This window comes from Scyliorhinus torazame, chromosome 16 (genome assembly GCF_047496885.1).
Source record: "Scyliorhinus torazame isolate Kashiwa2021f chromosome 16, sScyTor2.1, whole genome shotgun sequence".
Classification (NCBI taxonomy): Eukaryota; Metazoa; Chordata; class Chondrichthyes; order Carcharhiniformes; family Scyliorhinidae; genus Scyliorhinus; species Scyliorhinus torazame.
Genome location: NC_092722.1, coordinates 189,086,134 through 189,103,809, shown reverse-complemented (window position 1 = coordinate 189,103,809; position 17,676 = coordinate 189,086,134). Strand labels below are relative to the sequence as shown.

General features: G+C 44.2%; 1 protein-coding gene across 5 annotated transcripts in view; it reads left to right on the top strand.

Moving 5' to 3' along the window:
- zfyve27 (zinc finger, FYVE domain containing 27) overlaps positions 1 to 17,676 on the top strand; it is a 180,948-nt gene that overhangs the window by 1,877 nt on the left and 161,395 nt on the right. For all 5 annotated transcript variants that reach the window (XM_072479641.1, XM_072479638.1, XM_072479637.1 and 2 more), the window contains exons 2-3: positions 13,895 to 13,965; positions 16,018 to 16,204. In XM_072479641.1, coding sequence (XP_072335742.1) covers positions 13,895 to 13,965; positions 16,018 to 16,204 — 258 coding nt within the window. The remainder of the gene's footprint in view (positions 1 to 13,894; positions 13,966 to 16,017; positions 16,205 to 17,676) is intronic.

Sequence of the window (17,676 nt, the reverse complement as noted above, 5' to 3'; positions counted from 1 at the left end):
CATTCACATGACATCTGGATGCTGATGGATGTGATGGACGATGGTGGGTTTGTTATTTTAGAAGGCTGAATGAAATGGTTCGCTTGTTGGGATTCAGAGTGACCATGCCTGTTTTGGTCTCACTGTCGTGCACAACTGACTGGTGAAACGGATCACAGTATGATTGATGCTATTGTTCAGTATATTGCAAATCTATAGCTGCCATCTTCATCAGTATCTCTATAGGACTTCAATGTTGTGCCAGCTCTGTTAGTTTATGATGTCAGAATTGCATGATTAAATTTGCTCTGTGCAATTTATAAGCCACTTGTCCTTGCCCTGGAATGTTAAGAGGATTTGGATTCTGAAGTAGTAAGAGGATTTAGCTGCTGAGAGTGAGAGGTGGTGCAGTGTGAGGTGTTTGAACCAAATGTGCTCGCACATGTGCAGCCTGGGTCATCACTGTGCATCCAGGCTTGAGCTCCAGAGGTGTACAGTGTACCGGGAAGCAGCAAGAATGTCCTGAAGATGTGAAACGTGCCAAGTAAACAAATATGCAAAGTCAGCAGAGACCACAGAAAGACAGCGGATAATACAGTAATATGGCAACTGTCATGGAACCTTTTTTGTTTAAAGTGGCTAGTCCAAGAAATTTGTATCACCCATGGCCCATTAGCAGTCTCAATTATGGTATATTTCATTCTGGTGATTTAATTATAGGAAAATATTAGTGTTGAAAGAAAAGTTCCCCACAGCTAGGAGACCTAGAAGACATGGTCATAGTCTCAGAAGAAGGATTCAGCCATTTAGGACTGACGTGAGAAATTTTTTCACCCAAAGAGTTATGAATCTCTGGAATTCTCTACCCCAGAGCTGTGGTTTCGTAGTCACTGAGAATGTTCAGGACTTCAGATCACCAGATTTTTGAGAATTGGGGAAATGGATTGAGATAGAAAATCTGGTCTTGTTGAATGTTTGAGCAGCCACAAGAGGGTAAGTGACGTGCTCCCATTTCATATTGCCCTGCCCTTTTGAAATTTATAATTAATTCAATGTTTGCAAGTAGCTCAGTATGCTGGTGAGAATTCGCAAAAGAGATTTAGTGAAACAAATTGTGCAACTTCGAATGTAGTTTGTGATTGTCTGGTGAACACCAATTCGAGAATTTTTCCAAAGCACTTTGATAGCTCTGTTTTGAAGGGCAAATTATAATCTTTGGTTCTCAAATCTGAAGTGCAGAATCTCTACCTGGTCAGCTGTGTGCTGTCAGTGGTACTGATAAAATTTGCTCTGTTCCACAATAAAGTTGGGGGAGTGCAGCCAGCCACAGAGGAATGGAACTGTGTTTTTACTGTCCTTCCCCTTTGCTTTAAAAGCCTCTGAAAAAGCATTTTCACAAAGCATTTGAGTGTGACCCCACAGCGATGTTCGCTCTAATTTCTCTGCCCTAACTCAGCAAGTCCTGTTCGCCTGACACCTCGGCGCTCTCTGACCTACGTTGGCTCCCGCAGAGCAACATCTTGATTTAATAATTCTCATCTTTGTTTTCAGCGCTTATCGAATTCTGGTCTCTTGACCATCCCCAATCTTAATCAATCCACCATTGGTGCCGTGCTTTATTTTATAGGCCCTGAGCTCTGGAATAGCCTCCGTATACATCTGCACCTCTACCTCACCTCCTTCCTTTAAGAAGTCTTCCAACACCAGGTTAAAGTCCAACAGGTTTGTTTCGAATCACTAGCTTTCGGAGCGCTGCTCCTTCCAGGACTTTAACCATGTGTTGTAAGACTTCTTACAGTGCACTCCCCAGTCCAACGCTGGCATCTCCACATCATGGCTACCATCCTTCCTTTAAGGCACTCTTTAAAACCTACCTCTTGAGGCAGGCTTTGGTCATCTGATCTAGTATTGCCTTTTGCAGCCGGCCATCTAATTTTGTTTTATGATGCCCTTGTGAAAGGCCTTGAGATGCTTTCTAACATTAAAGGTGCTGTAGAAATTTGACTTATTGTAGCTTATTTGATGGATGTGGCCGACTGGTTGCACTGCGCAGCTGCATATGTGTGCACTTTAAAGTGCTTGTTGATGGCCTGCCGGCTGTTCCCTGAATGGTGTGTTCCTGATTCACATCTGGGTAGCTTAGATTGTACTTTGTGGTTCACAGGGTGGTGACCATGGCTTATGTATGCTACATTAGAAGGTGATGTTAAGGGCCTTGAACATAGAAGCAAGGCGGTGTTCCAAAATCCTGTGTTTAATTTTGTTCACTGGGTATTTATAGATATTTTTCTAACATTAAATGTCATTGATTCCAAACTGCTCGGGTTGTGCGTACTCGAGTGTCACTGACCGGGACATTTGCTGTTGGCTGCACCTTCAAATCACTTTGATCAGTGAGAAACACCTGGTGAATGATGGCTCCGTTCCGCTGGTGGTCAGTAATGAACAGAGCAACTGGTGTTTGTGTGTTACTTTTGCTTAGTTGTTCAGAAGGTTATGATTTTTGCGACACTGCTCCGGAGCGCAGCGCTGGAGTTGCTCCTGCTCACCGCGGCGGTACTCCACTGCTGACCTCCCAAATCTTAAACCTGTGCCTCATTCACCTGGTGGCTTAAGTGACATTGATGTTCCCAAATTTCTGCTCACAGAAGAATCTGGCACTCTACTAGTGCCCTGGCCAACATTAGTCCTTGGGAACAGAGGAAATAGAATCAGGGTTAGGCCATTCGGTCCCTCAACCTGTTCCACCATTCAACTAGACCAGTGTTTTACAAACTTTTTTTCCCAGGACTCACTTTTATTAGCTGGCCGATCATCGCGAAACACTATTTCCGCTTAACTTTAATGCAACAGGGGAGCCTGCTTGGTCCTCACTACCTCACTCCAATCAGGTTCTCAGCAGGAGAGGGCAACGCGCATATCAGGTGCCGAGTTCGGCCGGTTCCTTTGTGCTGTCTTCATCTTTGTGAGGACAGACACTCCAACCTTGCACATGTAGGTCATTGTAAAGTGCAATAACAGCAAACCGCTTGTTTTACTCGGCACTTGATACTCCTCGATGACACTACTCCAGAATGCAGACAGCCTCATGGACTTGTGGCGTGTTTTCAATGTGCTGTCACAGGTGAGGCGCAGACATTCAGTCATTTGGAGTCAGCTATAAGTTAATCAGTGACTCTGGGGTCTCAAACGCAAAAGGATTTTCACCCACCTATTCTCTTTCAAAATCTGAAACTTCTCCTCTGGAATGTAGCTACAGCCAGATGGGACTGAATAAGGCTTACCAGTCTATTAACAGTTCCCTTATTAACACGGTTTTCTTTGATGTGTCATAATAGTGTCGGGAACATGTAGTAGCTTTGGCTTTGTACTTGCACTTGCCAAAATTTCGATAACTTTTGGAAAACAACTATTTCTCCACAGTGCCGAAAGCATCATCCTGCCCCTGAAATTTGAGTTCAGATAATTTAGAATTGAAAAGATTAACAAATTGAAAAAATTAGCAAAGTCAAACCTCAAGAAATCCTCTTTAAACTGCTTTGCTCCCGAGTTCATTTTCCTTTGCTGGCTGTTCACTAGAGGCCCTGGAGCTATGTACAGAGCTAACACTAGCACTGTTTCGTCCTGCTGTGGACTCTCCTGAGCAGTACTGTCCAGATTCAGTTGAGATCCTTGCTTGTTTGTGTCTCTGGCCTTCTCTTTCTGATAATAAAATGACCAATCTTCAGCTCTTCACAGTCCTGTTGCCTTGCTTGCTCGCAGCTAGAAAATGACAGAACTCTCCTCGTGACTTCACACCAAAAGCACAGATAAACAGGGCGCGGCATGTCATCGTACCAAGCTTGTTCTCTGTGCCACTTCTGGCCAGAAGGCTACATCGTTCCGTTTAAAAGCTGGTCGTGGCTAGCATTCTCAATTTAAAATCAGGTCGCGGCCGTTGGCTGATTCTCCCGTGTGTGGGAATGCCGCGACCAATCGCTCTGCTCCCCTCCCTAAACCAGTGGGTCTCCCGTGCGTGGGAGCGCCGCGACTGATCACTTCCCGACGCCAGTGGGTCACAATCCGCAGCTTGAAAAACCCTGATGTCATTTTCCTGCACTATCCCATATCCCTTGATATCTTTATGTTGAAATCCATCAGTCTCTGCCTTGAATATACAATTTTGTTTAAATTTACAGTGCCCAATTAATGTTTCCAATTTAGCAGGGCCAATCCACCTACCCTGCTCATCTTTGGGTTGTGGGGGCGAAACCCACGCAAACACTGGGAGAATGTGCAAACTCCACACGGACAGTGGTCCAGAGCCGGATCGACCCTGGGACCTCGGCGCCGTGAGACAGCCGGGCTAACCACTGCGCCACCGTGCTGCCTCGTCTTGAACATACTCAATGACTGAGCCTCCACAACTTGAAGTTATGAAATGTACTATTGAAATGCAGCTTTTTTCCTTTATTTCCAATAGGAGCAGATTCTCTTTCACTTTTGTAACATGCAAATTCCACGTGCTCAATATTCATGTACTCTGGTGTTCCTTTGTCTTTTTAAAAAAAAAACATTAACAATTCGCTCAGATTAGTAATGAAAGTCCATTACCGCACTTGATTTAAGACCCTACTATCTTTCCATTGCAACATCGCCATGGCCCAACATTGCTCACTCACACCAGATTGGGGACAGAGAGTCAGGAGCTATCCTGGTGCACAAGCAGCACTCAGCTACTCACTGCCTGAATCAGCTGACCATCACGGGAAACACTGCAGCAACTGGTTCAGCCAGGTTTCTGTCGATGTGGTTGGTCACAATTACAAATAAATTGTTTAGGTTTTAAATTCCGGGGCCGAGAAAGTTTTTAAAATTTAGGAAGTCGGCAGTTAGAAGGGAAGTCGGGCAGACAGTTTTTACTCAAGTTGTGAAATAAATCACAACTTGTGAAATAAGTCACCAGGATATGTCATTCAATTGGATAGTGTCAATGGGTGGGAGAGGAATTGAGGGAAACAGAAACAGGAGTAGGCCATTTAACCCTGCGGGACTGTTCTGCTATTTATTCATCTAGGTCATGGGTGATCTGTATCTTTACACCATCCTGGAACTCAGAATACCCTTGCCAAACTAAATACTTATCAATTTTGTGGGGCGTGATCTGCAGTTCCTTTCTGGTTGGATGAGTTAAGATGGAGTGAATAGTCTCCTTTTATCTGTATGCGTTTTGTTTAAAAGCCTTCTCTAGGAATCGCTCAATAGTGTCTCACACTTGACTCCTTAAAGATCATACCGTATTCTCCTGCTGGCTTGGTTGGCAATGGGCCACGTAAGCAGAGCTACTGGGAAGCTTCCCAGTTTATTTCAGCCATGGGTGGCACGGTAACACAGTGGTTAGCACTGTGATTCCCGGCTTGGATGACTGTCTGTGCGGAGTCTGCGCGTTCTCCCCGTGACTGTGTGGGTTTCCTCCGGGTGCTCCGGTTTCCTCCCACAGTCCAAAGATGTACAGGTTAGATGATTTGGTCACATTAAATTGCCTCCGTAGTGTGCAAATGTTGGGTGAGGTTGCTGGATTACGGGGATAGGGTGGAGGTGTGGGCTTAGGTAGGGTGCTCTTTCAGGGGTCGGTATAGACTCAATGGGCTGAATGGCCTCCTTCTGCGTTGTAAATTCTATTAGTTCTATGATTCATTGCCCCACATCACTTAATATGTTTGGTGTCAGCTAAGGCACGCAAAAACTCCAAACTACCGACCAGCCTCATTGTCCTGTCCCCGTTGCACTAGAGCTTCAGTACTGAAAATACCCTTGGTTAACAGCAATTGATCAATCTCGTATTTAAAATTAACAATTGACTTAGCATCACCTGGTGTTTGCAGAAGAGTTCCAAACTTCTGCCACCTTTTGCACATGAATGTTTTGTAACTTTTCTGCTGAAAGACCTGTCTCCTGGTCCTGGACTCCCCGATCAGTGTTAATAGTTTCTCTGTACCAGCTCTCGACTAGGGGCTTTTCACAGTAACTTCATTTGAAGCCTACGTGTGACAATAAGCGATTACCATTTCATTTCATTTCATTTCCTTAATATTTTGTAAGCTTCAGTCAAATCAAGGAATGTGGTGATTTATATTCATGAAGAGCCTAAAACTGTCTGAATTTATAAATTGAACATCTGGTAGGGGAATTGTGGTGTACGTATAAATAATTTGGGACATAATTATTAAGGATCGCACTCAACTACAGCTATGTAGAAGAGTTTCACGACTGTAGGATTTTCTCGAAAGGATTTTAATTTTCTGAGGTAATATAATTGTGTGTCCCTTGGCCACCCCGTCTGTACTTATCATCTAGATACTTGTAGTTAATAATGTCCTCATCATGAATCTTCAGTGGAACAATGTCATTAACTGGCTTTTTCGTAAAGTTCATAATTGGTTCTTTGTTCAGTTTAAGAGAATTGTTATCGCACTATTTTATCAACTTATCCATTTAGATCCTATAGTTTACTTTGTTATTCCTTATGGGTCTCTCAAAAACCATAACAATCTCCAGTATGCTGATGATGTGTACTCTGATTAATGGTCATTTGTACAAGAGGATGGAAAGTAAAGGTGACTGTATACAGTCCTGAGGAGATCAAGTACTGTTAACATGGACTCCGAATAAATCCTGGGGACTAACACCAACTGGGTCCTGTTATGAAGGAAATCGGGCAGCCCGGTAGCATTGTGGATAGCACAAATGCTTCACAGCTCCAGGGTCCCAGGTTTGATTCTGGCTTGGGTCACTGTCTGTGCGGAGTCTGCACATCCTCCCCGTGTGTGTGTGGGTTTCCTCCGGGTGCTCCGGTTTCCTCCCACAGTCCAAAGATGTGCAGGTTAGGTGGATTGGCCATGATAAATTGCCCATAGTGCCCAAAATTGCCCTTAGTGTAGGGTGGGGTTACTGGGTTATGGGGATAGGGTGGAGGTGTGGACCTTGGGTAGGGTGCTCTTTCCAAGAGCCGGTGCAGACTCGATGGGCCGATTGGCCTCCTTCTGCACTGTAAATTCTATGAAATCACTGATCCAAAGTATGAGAGTAGGATTGACATTAAGGTTTTTTTCAATAAGCTTGAGTGATTGCACGGTATTAAAAGCTGAAGAGAAATCAGCAAACATAATGTGAGCATGGTTGCCGAATCTAGTTTTTTTTTTTTTTTTTTTTTTTTTTTTTTTTTTTCCAACCTTTTTTTTTCCTGGAACCCACTTTTGCCAACAGGCTGACCTTCCCGACCCACACCAGCCGACCTTCGCAACACATCATTTTCGCTTACTGTCAATGTGACAGGTGAGCGAGCTTGCTTGGTCCTCACGATCACACTCCAATCAGGTTCACTGGAGGAGAGGGCAATGCGCGTATCAGGCACAGAGTTCTGCTGGTTTCTTTGTGCTGTCAAATGGACTTATCACCCACCTCTTCTCTTTCAAAGTCTGAAACCTCTCCTCTGGAAAGTAGTGACAAAAATTGTTGATCAGCGCAGCCAGGTGCAACTGAATAAGGCTTGCCAGTCTATTGGCAATTCGACTGCGAACACTATTTTCTTGATGTGTCGTAGCAGTATGGGAAAATGTAGTTTTGGCTTTGTACTCGTACTTGCCAACTTTCAATGTCTTCTGGAAAGCATCTATTCCTTCAGTGCTGCAAGCAGTCATCATCCTCCCCTTGCAGTTTGATGTTCAGTTTGTTTAGAATTGAAAAGATGTCTGCAAAGTAAGACATAGTTAGTATCCAACTCTCATTTGCCAGTACTTCCCTGCATATAACACACATTGGTTTTGCATCCTGATTTGAATTGGCACAATTAACAAAGCCATACCTCAAAATTACCTTTATACTGCTTTGTTCCTGATTTCAGTTTATTCTTAGTAGGCTGTTTACCAGAGACCCTGGAGCTCTTCATTCAGCTCACACTAGCACTGCTTTGTCCTGCTGTGGACTGTCCTGAGCAGCTGTCTCCAGCAGTTTCAGTTGTGAGATTCTGGCCTGTTTGTGTCTGTGGCCCTCTCTTCCTTATAACAAAAAGATCCACCTTCAGTTCTTCATGGTCCTCGCAGCTAGAATATGGAAGAATCTCTTCTCCGTGACTTTGCGCCCAAACCATGAATGTACAGGGTGCGTGCTGTCAGTGTACATGCCCGGCATATGACCTGCTCTCTGCCGCCACTTCTGGCAGGAAGACTGCATCGTTCGCATTTTTAAGCCGGTAATGGCCAACATTCTCTACTTCGCGGTGATCATTCTTAAATGTCGGTCCCACAATCAGGAACACTGTGACCGATTGCTCCGTGGGTCGCCACCTGCAGGTTGAAAAACCCTGGTCTAATCTGTCCGTGTGCTGTTGAATCAGATGGATCAAGAGTCTCGATGACTTGAAACATAGCTCCCTTCTCTCGCCACAGATGCTGTCAGACCTGCTATTCAGCATTTTCTGTTTTTGTTTCAGATTCCAGCATTCGCAAGAATTTGCTTTCATTTTGATCAGTCAGTTGCCCAAAAATGCTTTGACATAATATGCTTGAAATAATAACCTTTTAGGGAAGGAAAGCTGCCATCCTTGCTTGATCTGACCGACGTGTGACTCCAGACCCACAGTAACGTGGTTGACACTTAACTGTTCGGCCATCATTCAACCTCAACAGGTCGTGACTTATCAGCAATTGGGGTAATGATGACTGATTTCCAACAGAAAGAACAATGTTCATGTCAAACAATTTCCGAAAGACCGGAGAGACGGGAACTGCCAACTGATGAGCACATTCCTCAAACATGTTTCTGCTGACCGGATCTCGGCCACATGCTTTACGTAGATTGACTTGCTTCAATTGCTTCTCTACCTCCCATTTGTTGATAGTTACTCAAAACATCATTCACAAGGTGAAGCTTGCTGCAGAATTTCCTCATTTTACAGCTTGGCCCTCAGTTTCAAAGGAATGGTCCAATGCCGGCCTTCCGTTGAGAGTTGGTTATTTCAGAATTATCGTCAATTTGTTTAATAGCTTTCCACTTCGCTTGAATTAGTTTCAGACTGCCTCAATTTCATTTCGTTTTAGATCTTTGAAGCGTTGATGTTGAACTTAGAGGATGTAAGACCGGTGTCATAGTCCAAGCTAACTTGAAAAGAGGACCAGAGAATCCAGCTCCGCTTTGTGGGTTGAGGTTGGACCGGACTTCAGATTTAGACTACATTTATAATAATTACAGAATTTCACGGCACAGAAGGAGGCCATTCAACCCATTCTGCCTGTGCTGGCTCTTTGAAAGAGCTGTGCAATTAGTCTCCTGCATCATTCTTTCCCCAGAACCTTGCAGATTGTTTCCTTTTTGGTTATACATTCAGTCCCCTTTTGGAACTTGCTCTTGAATATTCTTCCACCAACCTTTCAGGCAGCGTATTCCAAATCATAATAACTTGCTGCACAATTCGGAATCTCTTCATCTACCCTTTGCCACTTGCTGCTGGTGCTGCAGTTATGGCGTGAATGCACCTTTACTGGTATAAACTGACCCAGCATGTTTAGGATTATTGGATTGATAGACAGGATAATGAGCCTATTGTATTCAGTGTTACTTTCCTCCTGGATTAATGTGAATTTCTATTAAATGGTTGTGTGAGTAAAGTATATTTCAGAGGTATTACGTAGAACATAGAACATACAGTGCAGAAGGAGGCCATTTGGCCCATCGAGTCTGCACTGACCCACTTAAGCCCTCACTTCCACCCTATCCCCGTAACCCAATAACCCCATCTAACCTTTTTTGGTCACTAAGGGCAATTTATCATGGCCAATCCACCTGATCTGCATGTCTTTGGACTGTGGGAGGAAACTGGAGCACCCGGAGGAAACCCACGCAGACACGGGGAGAACGTGCAGACTCCGCACAGACAGTGACCCAGCGGGGAATCGAATCTGGCACAGTAAAGCAACTAAATATCCCAGGGTATAGATGCTTCAGGAGGGATAGAGAGTGAGGTAAAAGGGGTGGAGGGGTTGGATTACTGGTCAGAGATGATATCACAGCTGTGATTAAGGAGGGCACGATGGAGGATTCGAGCACTGAGGCAATATGGGTAGAGCTAAGAAATAGGAAGGGTGCAGTAACATTGTTGGGACTTTACTACAGGCCTCCCAAAAGCGAGCGTGAAGTAGAGGTACAACTATGTAGACAGATTGTAGAAAAATGTAGGAGCAATAGGGCGGTCGTGATGGGAGATTTTAACTTCCCCAAAATTGAATGGGACTCGTGTAGTGTTGGAGGCATAGATGGAGCAGAATTTCTAAGGAGCATCCAGGAGAGTTTTTTAGAGCTGTATGTAAATAGTCCAACTCGGGAAGGGGCCATACTGGACCTGGTATTGGGGAATGATCCCGGCCAGGTGGTTGAAGTTTCAGTCGGTGATTACTTTGGGAATAGCAAACAAAATTCCGTAAGTTTTAGAATACTAATGGGCAAAGACGAGAGTGGTCCTAAAGGAAGAGTGTTAAATTGGGGAAAGGCCAAGTATAACAAAATTCGGCAGGAGCTAGGGAATGTGGATTGGGAGCAGCTGTTTAAGGGTAAATCCACATTTGAAATGTGGGAGCCTTTGAAGGAAAGGTTGATTAGAGTGCAGGACAGACATGTCCCTGTGAAAATGAGGGATAGAAATGGCAAGATTAGGAAACCATGGATGACGGGTGGAATTGTGAGACTAGCTAAAATGAAAAAGGAAGCATACATAAGATCTAGGCGACTTAAATCTGATGAAGCTTTGGAAGAATATCGGGAAAGTAGGACAAATCTCAAACGCGCAATAAATGGGCTAAAAGGGGTCATGAAATATCTTTGGCTAACAGGGTTAAGGAAAATCCCAAAGCCTTTTATTCGTATATAAGGAGCAAGAGGGTAACTAGAGAAAGGATTGTCCCACTCAAAGACAAAAGAGGGAATTTATGCATGGAGTCAGAGGAAATGGGTGAGATTCTTAATGAGTACTTTGCATCAGTATTCACCAAGGAGAGGGACATGACGGATGTTGAGGCTAGGGATGGATGTTTAAATACTCTAGGTCAAGTCGGCATAAGGAAGGGGGAAGTTTTGGGTATTCTAAGAGGCATTAAGGTGGACCAGTCCCCAGGTTCAGATGGGATCTATCCAGGTTACTGAGGGAAGCGAGGGACAAAATAGCTGGGGCCTTAACAGATATCTTTGCAGCATTCTTGAGCATGGCTGAGGTCCCGGAGGACTGGAGAATTGCTAATGTTGTCCCTTTGTTTAAGAAGGGTAGCAGGGATAATCCAGGGAATTATAGACCTGTGAGCTTGACGTCAGTGGTAGGCAAACTGTTGGAGAAGATACTGAGGGATAGGATCTATTCACATTTGGAAGAAAATAGACTTATCAGTGATAGGCAGCATGGTTTTGTGCAGGGAAGGTCATGTCTTACAAACCTAATAGAATTATTTGAGGAAGAGACAAAGTTAATTGATGAGGGCAGGGCTGTAGATGTCATATACATGGACTTCAGTAAGGCGTTTGATAAAGTTTCCCATGGCAGGTTGAGAACATGCACTAACAGGTTCAAAACCAGCTACTTCCATTCTGTTACCAGACTCCTGAATGACCCTCTTATGGACTGAACTGATCTCTTCACATATCTTCTCTACTGAGTAGTACTACACTCCGTATGCTCACTCATTGCCTGTGTCTATGTGTTTACATGGTGTACTTATGGATGTCCTACGTTTTTTTTCATGTATGGAACGATAAGTCTGGATTGTAACAGAACAATACTTTTCACTGTACCTCGGTACACGTGACAATAAAACAAATCCAATCGCGGATTGATAAAGTTTCCCATGGCAGGTTGATGGAAAAAGTGAAGTCGTATGGGGTTCAGGGTGTACTAGCTAGATGGATAAAGAACTGGCTGGGCAACAGGAGGCAGAGAGTAGTGGTGGAAGGGAGTGTCTCAAATGGAGAAAGGTGACTAGTGGTGTTCCACAGGGATCCGTGCTCGGACCACTGTTGTTTGTGATATACATAAATGATCTGAACGACGGTATAGGTGGTCTGATTAGCAAGTTTGCACATGATACTAAGATTGGTGGAGTTGCAGATAACGAGGAGGACGTCAGAGAATACAGCAAAATATAAATAGATTGGAGAGCTGGGCAGAAAAATGGCAGATGGAGTTCAATCCAGGCAAATGCGAGGTGGTGCATTTTGGAAGATCTAATTCAAGAGCAGACTAGACGGTCAATGGAAGAGATCTGGGGAAAATTGATGTACAGAGAGATCTGGGAGTTCAGGTCCATTGTACCCTGAAGGTGGCAACGCAGGTCGATAGAGTGGTCAAGAAGGCATACAGCAAGCATGCCTTCATCGGATGGGGTATTGAGTACAAGAGTCGGCAGGTCATATTACAGTCGTATAGGACTTTGGTTCGGCCACATTTGGAATACTGCGTGCAGTTCTGGTCGCCACACTACCAGAAGGATGTGTATGCTTTAGAGAGGGTGCAGAGGAGGTTCACCAGGATGCTGCCAGGTACTGAGGGTGCGAGCTATGAAGAAAGGTTGAGTAGATTAGGATTGTCTTCATTGGAAAGACGGAGGTTGAGGGGGCACCTGTTTGAGGTCTACAAAATTGAGAGGTATGGACAGGGTGGATAGCAACAAACTTTTTCCAAGAGTGGGGGTGTTAATTACAAGGGGTTACGATTTCAAGGTGAGAGGGGGAAAGTTTAAGGGAGATGTGCATGGAAAATATTTTACACACAGAGTGGTGGGTGCCTGGAACGCTTTGCCAGCGGAGGTGGTAGAGGTGGACACGATAGCATCATTTAAGATGCATCTAGACTGATATATGAACGGGCGGGGAACAGAGGGAAGTAGATCCTTGGAAAATAGAAGACAGGTTTAGATAAAGGATCTGGTGCAGGCTGGGTGGGCCGAAGGGCCTGTTCCTGTGCTGTAATTTTCTTCTTCTTTGTAAATACATTTTTTTTAGGAGTAGCAAGATGCCAATTTTAATGTTCAGATGTAATAGATATAAATCTCCTGGTGTTTCTCTCACTTTATAATAATTTTACATTTATAATATTTTATGACATTTAAATTTTGAAAGCCTATACTGTATAGAAAAATCAGGAGACAATTAAGATGCCATGTCCAGAACAAGGCACTGGGTAGTACTGTTTTTCCATTTTGAGAGTTTATTTGATGAACAAAGGCTTTTTAATTTAGAGTGGCATATCTACCGTTAAACTTTCTCCTATCATCTAGTCAGATATCCCCCTCATTGCAGTTTCTAATGTGGAGTCACAAGATAATGATCCCACATCTCCTTGGGAGCAGAGAAGGTTAGGGAAGTGTTAATAGAGGTGTTCAAAATTATGAAATTTGATTGAGTGTAAATAGGGAAAACCTGTTTTCAGTGGCAAAAGGGCTGAGAACCAGAGGACTTAACATAATTGGTGAAGGAACACGAGAGGGGAGATGTGGATTTTTATTTTATACAGTGAGTTATGATATAAAATGCACCGCTTGAAAAGAAGGTGGAAGCAGATTCAGTAATAAGTTTCAAAAAGAATTTGGATAAAAGCTCAAAAAGGAGAAATCAGCAGAGTTATAGTGAAAGAGCGGGGGAGTGGGACCAATCGTATAACTAATTTACCGGGCTGTCACTGGCCCGAGGGGGTTAACTAACTTCTGCCTGTGCTGTTTTGTTTCTGTGATTTGATTTGTTATATGTTTCCAACTTTGCTTCAATTAAATTACATCTCCTATTCTTGGGCATGTAGCTGCAGTTTACATGTCCACTTATTACTAAGACCCTTACTAATTTGGGCAAAAGGATTTTTAGTTAGGTGCTGCCAGAATTGTTAATCAAGCTTACTATTTTTCAGGTGGAAGGCGCCCAAATGCTCCATGTTATGTTGTGTCACGATCAATGTGTTATTCCTGATGCTTACCGAAGGTAAGATTGGAATTGTTAATATCAAAGTTTTTTTTAAAAATTGTTCATTCTTGGGACGTGGGCATCGCTGGCTGGGCTGCCGTTAATTGCCCATTTTTAATTGCCCTGGCTGTAAAGGCCATTTTAAGAGTCAACCACATTGCTGTGGATCTGGAGTCACTTGCAGGCCAGACCAAGTAAAGGTGGCAGATTTTCCTCCCTATAATGCATTAGTGAACTAGATTATCATAGATTATCATAGAATTTACAGTGCAGAAGGAGGCTATTCGGCCCATCGAGTCTGCACCGGCTCTTGGAAAGAGCACCCTACCCAAGGTCAACACCTCCACCATATCTCCATAACCCAGTAACCCCACCCAACACTAAGGGCAATTTTGGACACTAAGGGCAATTTATCATGACCAATCCACCTAACCTGCGCATCTTTGGACTGTGAGAGGAAACCGGAGCACCCGGAGGAAACCCACGCACACACTGGGAGGATGTGCAGACTCCGCACAGACAGTGACCCAAGCCGGAATCGAACCTGGGTCCCTGGAGCTGTGAAGCAATTGTGCTATCCACAATGCTACCGTGCTGCCCGGGTCCTTATATGGGTCCTTATGACAATGGTTCCATGGTCATCATTAGACTTTTAATTCCAGATTTGTATTGAATTCAAATTGTGCCATTATAGAATCCTATAGCAGACAAGGAGGCCATTTGGCCCATCATGCTGAAGGGGTGTCCCATTTAAGATGGAGATGAGGAATGACTTCTCTTGGAGAGGGTCGTTAATCTTTGGAATTCTCCACCTCAGAGAGCAAGAGGGACGGGTCATTTGAGAATATGTACGGGCGAGTGAGGCAGACTTTCAATCTCCAAAGCAGTCAAGAGGAAAGTGGAGTTGAAACTGCGATCAGATCATCCGTGATCATATTTAATGGCAGAGCAGACTCGAGGGACCCAATGGCCTATTCTGCTCCTATTTTTTTTTTAATGTTGTTGTGATGTTCTTTAGTACACCGGTGTTGGTTAAGACCCCAGTCTGTTCTAGTTGATTGAAAGTATCACAGTGATTCACTACAGGACTCTATTCCAATGGAAAGATACATTGGCATCTACCGCTGTTGCTTTGACAGAAGATCGATCAAAATCCTAGACTCCAGAGCAGTGGTGGGCAACATGCGGCTTCGGGGGCCGCATGCGGCCCATCAGGGTTCTGAGTGCGGCCCACAAGGCATTTTGTTGATTGTTTCCACATTCCACTGGTTTCCATCCACGTAGCTCTTTTCCTACCGGTGTAACAGAAGCAAGGGCACGTGAAGTGAGTTGTGTGCTGATTGCACATAACATTGCCTATGAGAGCTCTGCACCCTTTTTGCATCCAATCAAGTGCCAATATTTATTTTGTTTTTACCACCTGATGTTGATAACAATTCTATTAATATATGAATGATTAAGCATTTTCTGTAACTCAATATGAAATATTCGGCATGTATTGTATGTATTCAATCTTATTCAAAGGTCATAGTTAGTGAAAATGCCCCATTTCAATATGCGGTCCACTGAGATGAAGGAAGGCCACTCATGCCGTCCATTCACTAGCCTAGGTTGCCCATCACTGCTCCAGAACAATCTCCAAAATGGCTGCTTCTAATTTTTCTCCAAGGTTCATGCATGAGATTAGGAGAAGGATGGTAGAAATTCCACTAATTTATTGGGGCCACTTGCAAGTAACCAGTGTTCTACCTGATCCGGGAGTGCTTACTTGGAGCACAAGAGGGAGCTTAGCTCCGTATCTAACCCATCTGGCAGTAATTGGTGCTGACACAGACTGCCCGGAAATGTTCCTCATCTTACCAGTAAACATGAATGAAAATGAATGAAAATCGCTTATTGTCACAAGTAGACTTCAATGAAGTTACTGTGAAAAGCCCCTAGTCGCCACATTCCGGCGCCTGTTCGGGGAGACTGTTACGGGAGCATCCCTCAAATTGAGTGCAAAGTCCCACACAGTTTTTTCTTTGCCATTGTTAATGGTCATTCATGGTCTTATTTTCTCTTCTACAGCTGGCTGGTTCATCCTGTTTGCGGTATTTATCTCCACCCCTGCTGTACTTGGGTATTTACAGGTTTGCTGCCAAGAGCAGCTTACTGAGCAGGCCCTCACAAGACGGAAAAGCCACAGTGTCCGGAGGGAGGATCTTCAGAAGGTCAAAATCACCAGACAGGAAGCTCTGGTAGAAATCAAAACTTTGTGAGTTTATCTCAGTTTGGTGATAGTATGTTGATGGCATTTATATTGTACCTTCGGATGGCCCAAAGCAATTTATAGCCAGTAGTGTACTTTGGAAATGTAGTCACTGTGGTAGTCCAGGCAATCTGGCCCACCTGGTCGGTTAATGTGCTTTAGGGTAAAAGGTCTGCTATCCTTGCCTGGTCTGTGCCTACATGTGATAGCAGATCCACAACAATAAGGCTGATTCTCAACATAACGTCTCTCTGAAATGGCCTAACAAACCAATAAATGTTGGCCTTGCCAGTGACATGCTAAACCCCAGGAAAGAATTTTAAAAAGAGATACCAGCTAATTCACACACAGCAAGGTCCCACAGCGATAAGACAATGATTTGATCATCTGTTTTGGCGATGCTGGTTACAGGGTAAACATTAGTCAGGGAAACGGGGGCTGGTTGTAGGGTGAACATGGCCAGGGAAACGGGGGCTGGTTGTAGGGTGAACATGGCCAGGGAAACGGGGGCTGGTTGTAGGGTGAACATGGTCAGGGAAATGTGGAGGGCTCCTTTGCTCATTGAAATAGTGCCTTTTGCATCCTTTTTACATCTTTCACATCCACCTGAGGGGGCAGTTTGTCGGCACCTCTGACAGCACAGCACTCCTGTATGGTCCAGGGAGTGTGATCGGCCCGAATTTTGTGCTCCGGTTTTTGCAAATGGGGCTTGAACCCACACCTTGAGTTGTGAGTCCATTGAGTCTCTTTCCCCTCATTATGACAGATGCATTTAAACTATGTACCATTGGTCAAAAGCTACAGGCTTTTTGAGGTTGCATTGTTCTGTTGCTTTATGTGGTTTTGAAAAGGGTTATTCCCGAGGCTGCTGGTCTTTGGTAGATAAATAGTAATACTGCAGTTCCGATAGTTTTGAAAATTCACTCTTGGGATGTGGGCTTCGCTGGCTAGGCCAGCATTTATTGCCCATCCCTAATTGCCTTTGAGAAGGCGGTGTTGAGCTGCTGCTGTCCCTGAGGTGTAGGTACACCCACAATGCTCTTGGGGATAAAGTGCCAGGATTTTGACCCAGTGACAGGGAAGGAACAGCAATGTATTGCCAAATCAGCATAGTGGGTGGTTTGGAGGGGACCTTCAGGGTGGTGGTGTTCCCATGTGTCTCCTGACCTGGTCCTTCTAGATGGTAGAGGTCCTTGGATTGGAAGGTGCTGTTGAAGGAGCATTGTAGTACATTGAGTTCCTGTAGTACATCTTGTAGATGGCTTGTAGAACAGCTTCACTGTTTGTCGGTGGTGAAGGGAGTGCATGTTTGTGGATCAAGTGGGACTGCTTTGTCCGGGATGGTGTCAAGCTTTAAGTGTTGTTGGAGTAGGCAAAGGGCGGCAAGTATCCAAAGAAGTATATGCAAATTAATGAATATTGAATGTAACCTCTGAGTGGCTTGAGAGGCTTCTGAGTATTTGCCTTAACACCTAAAA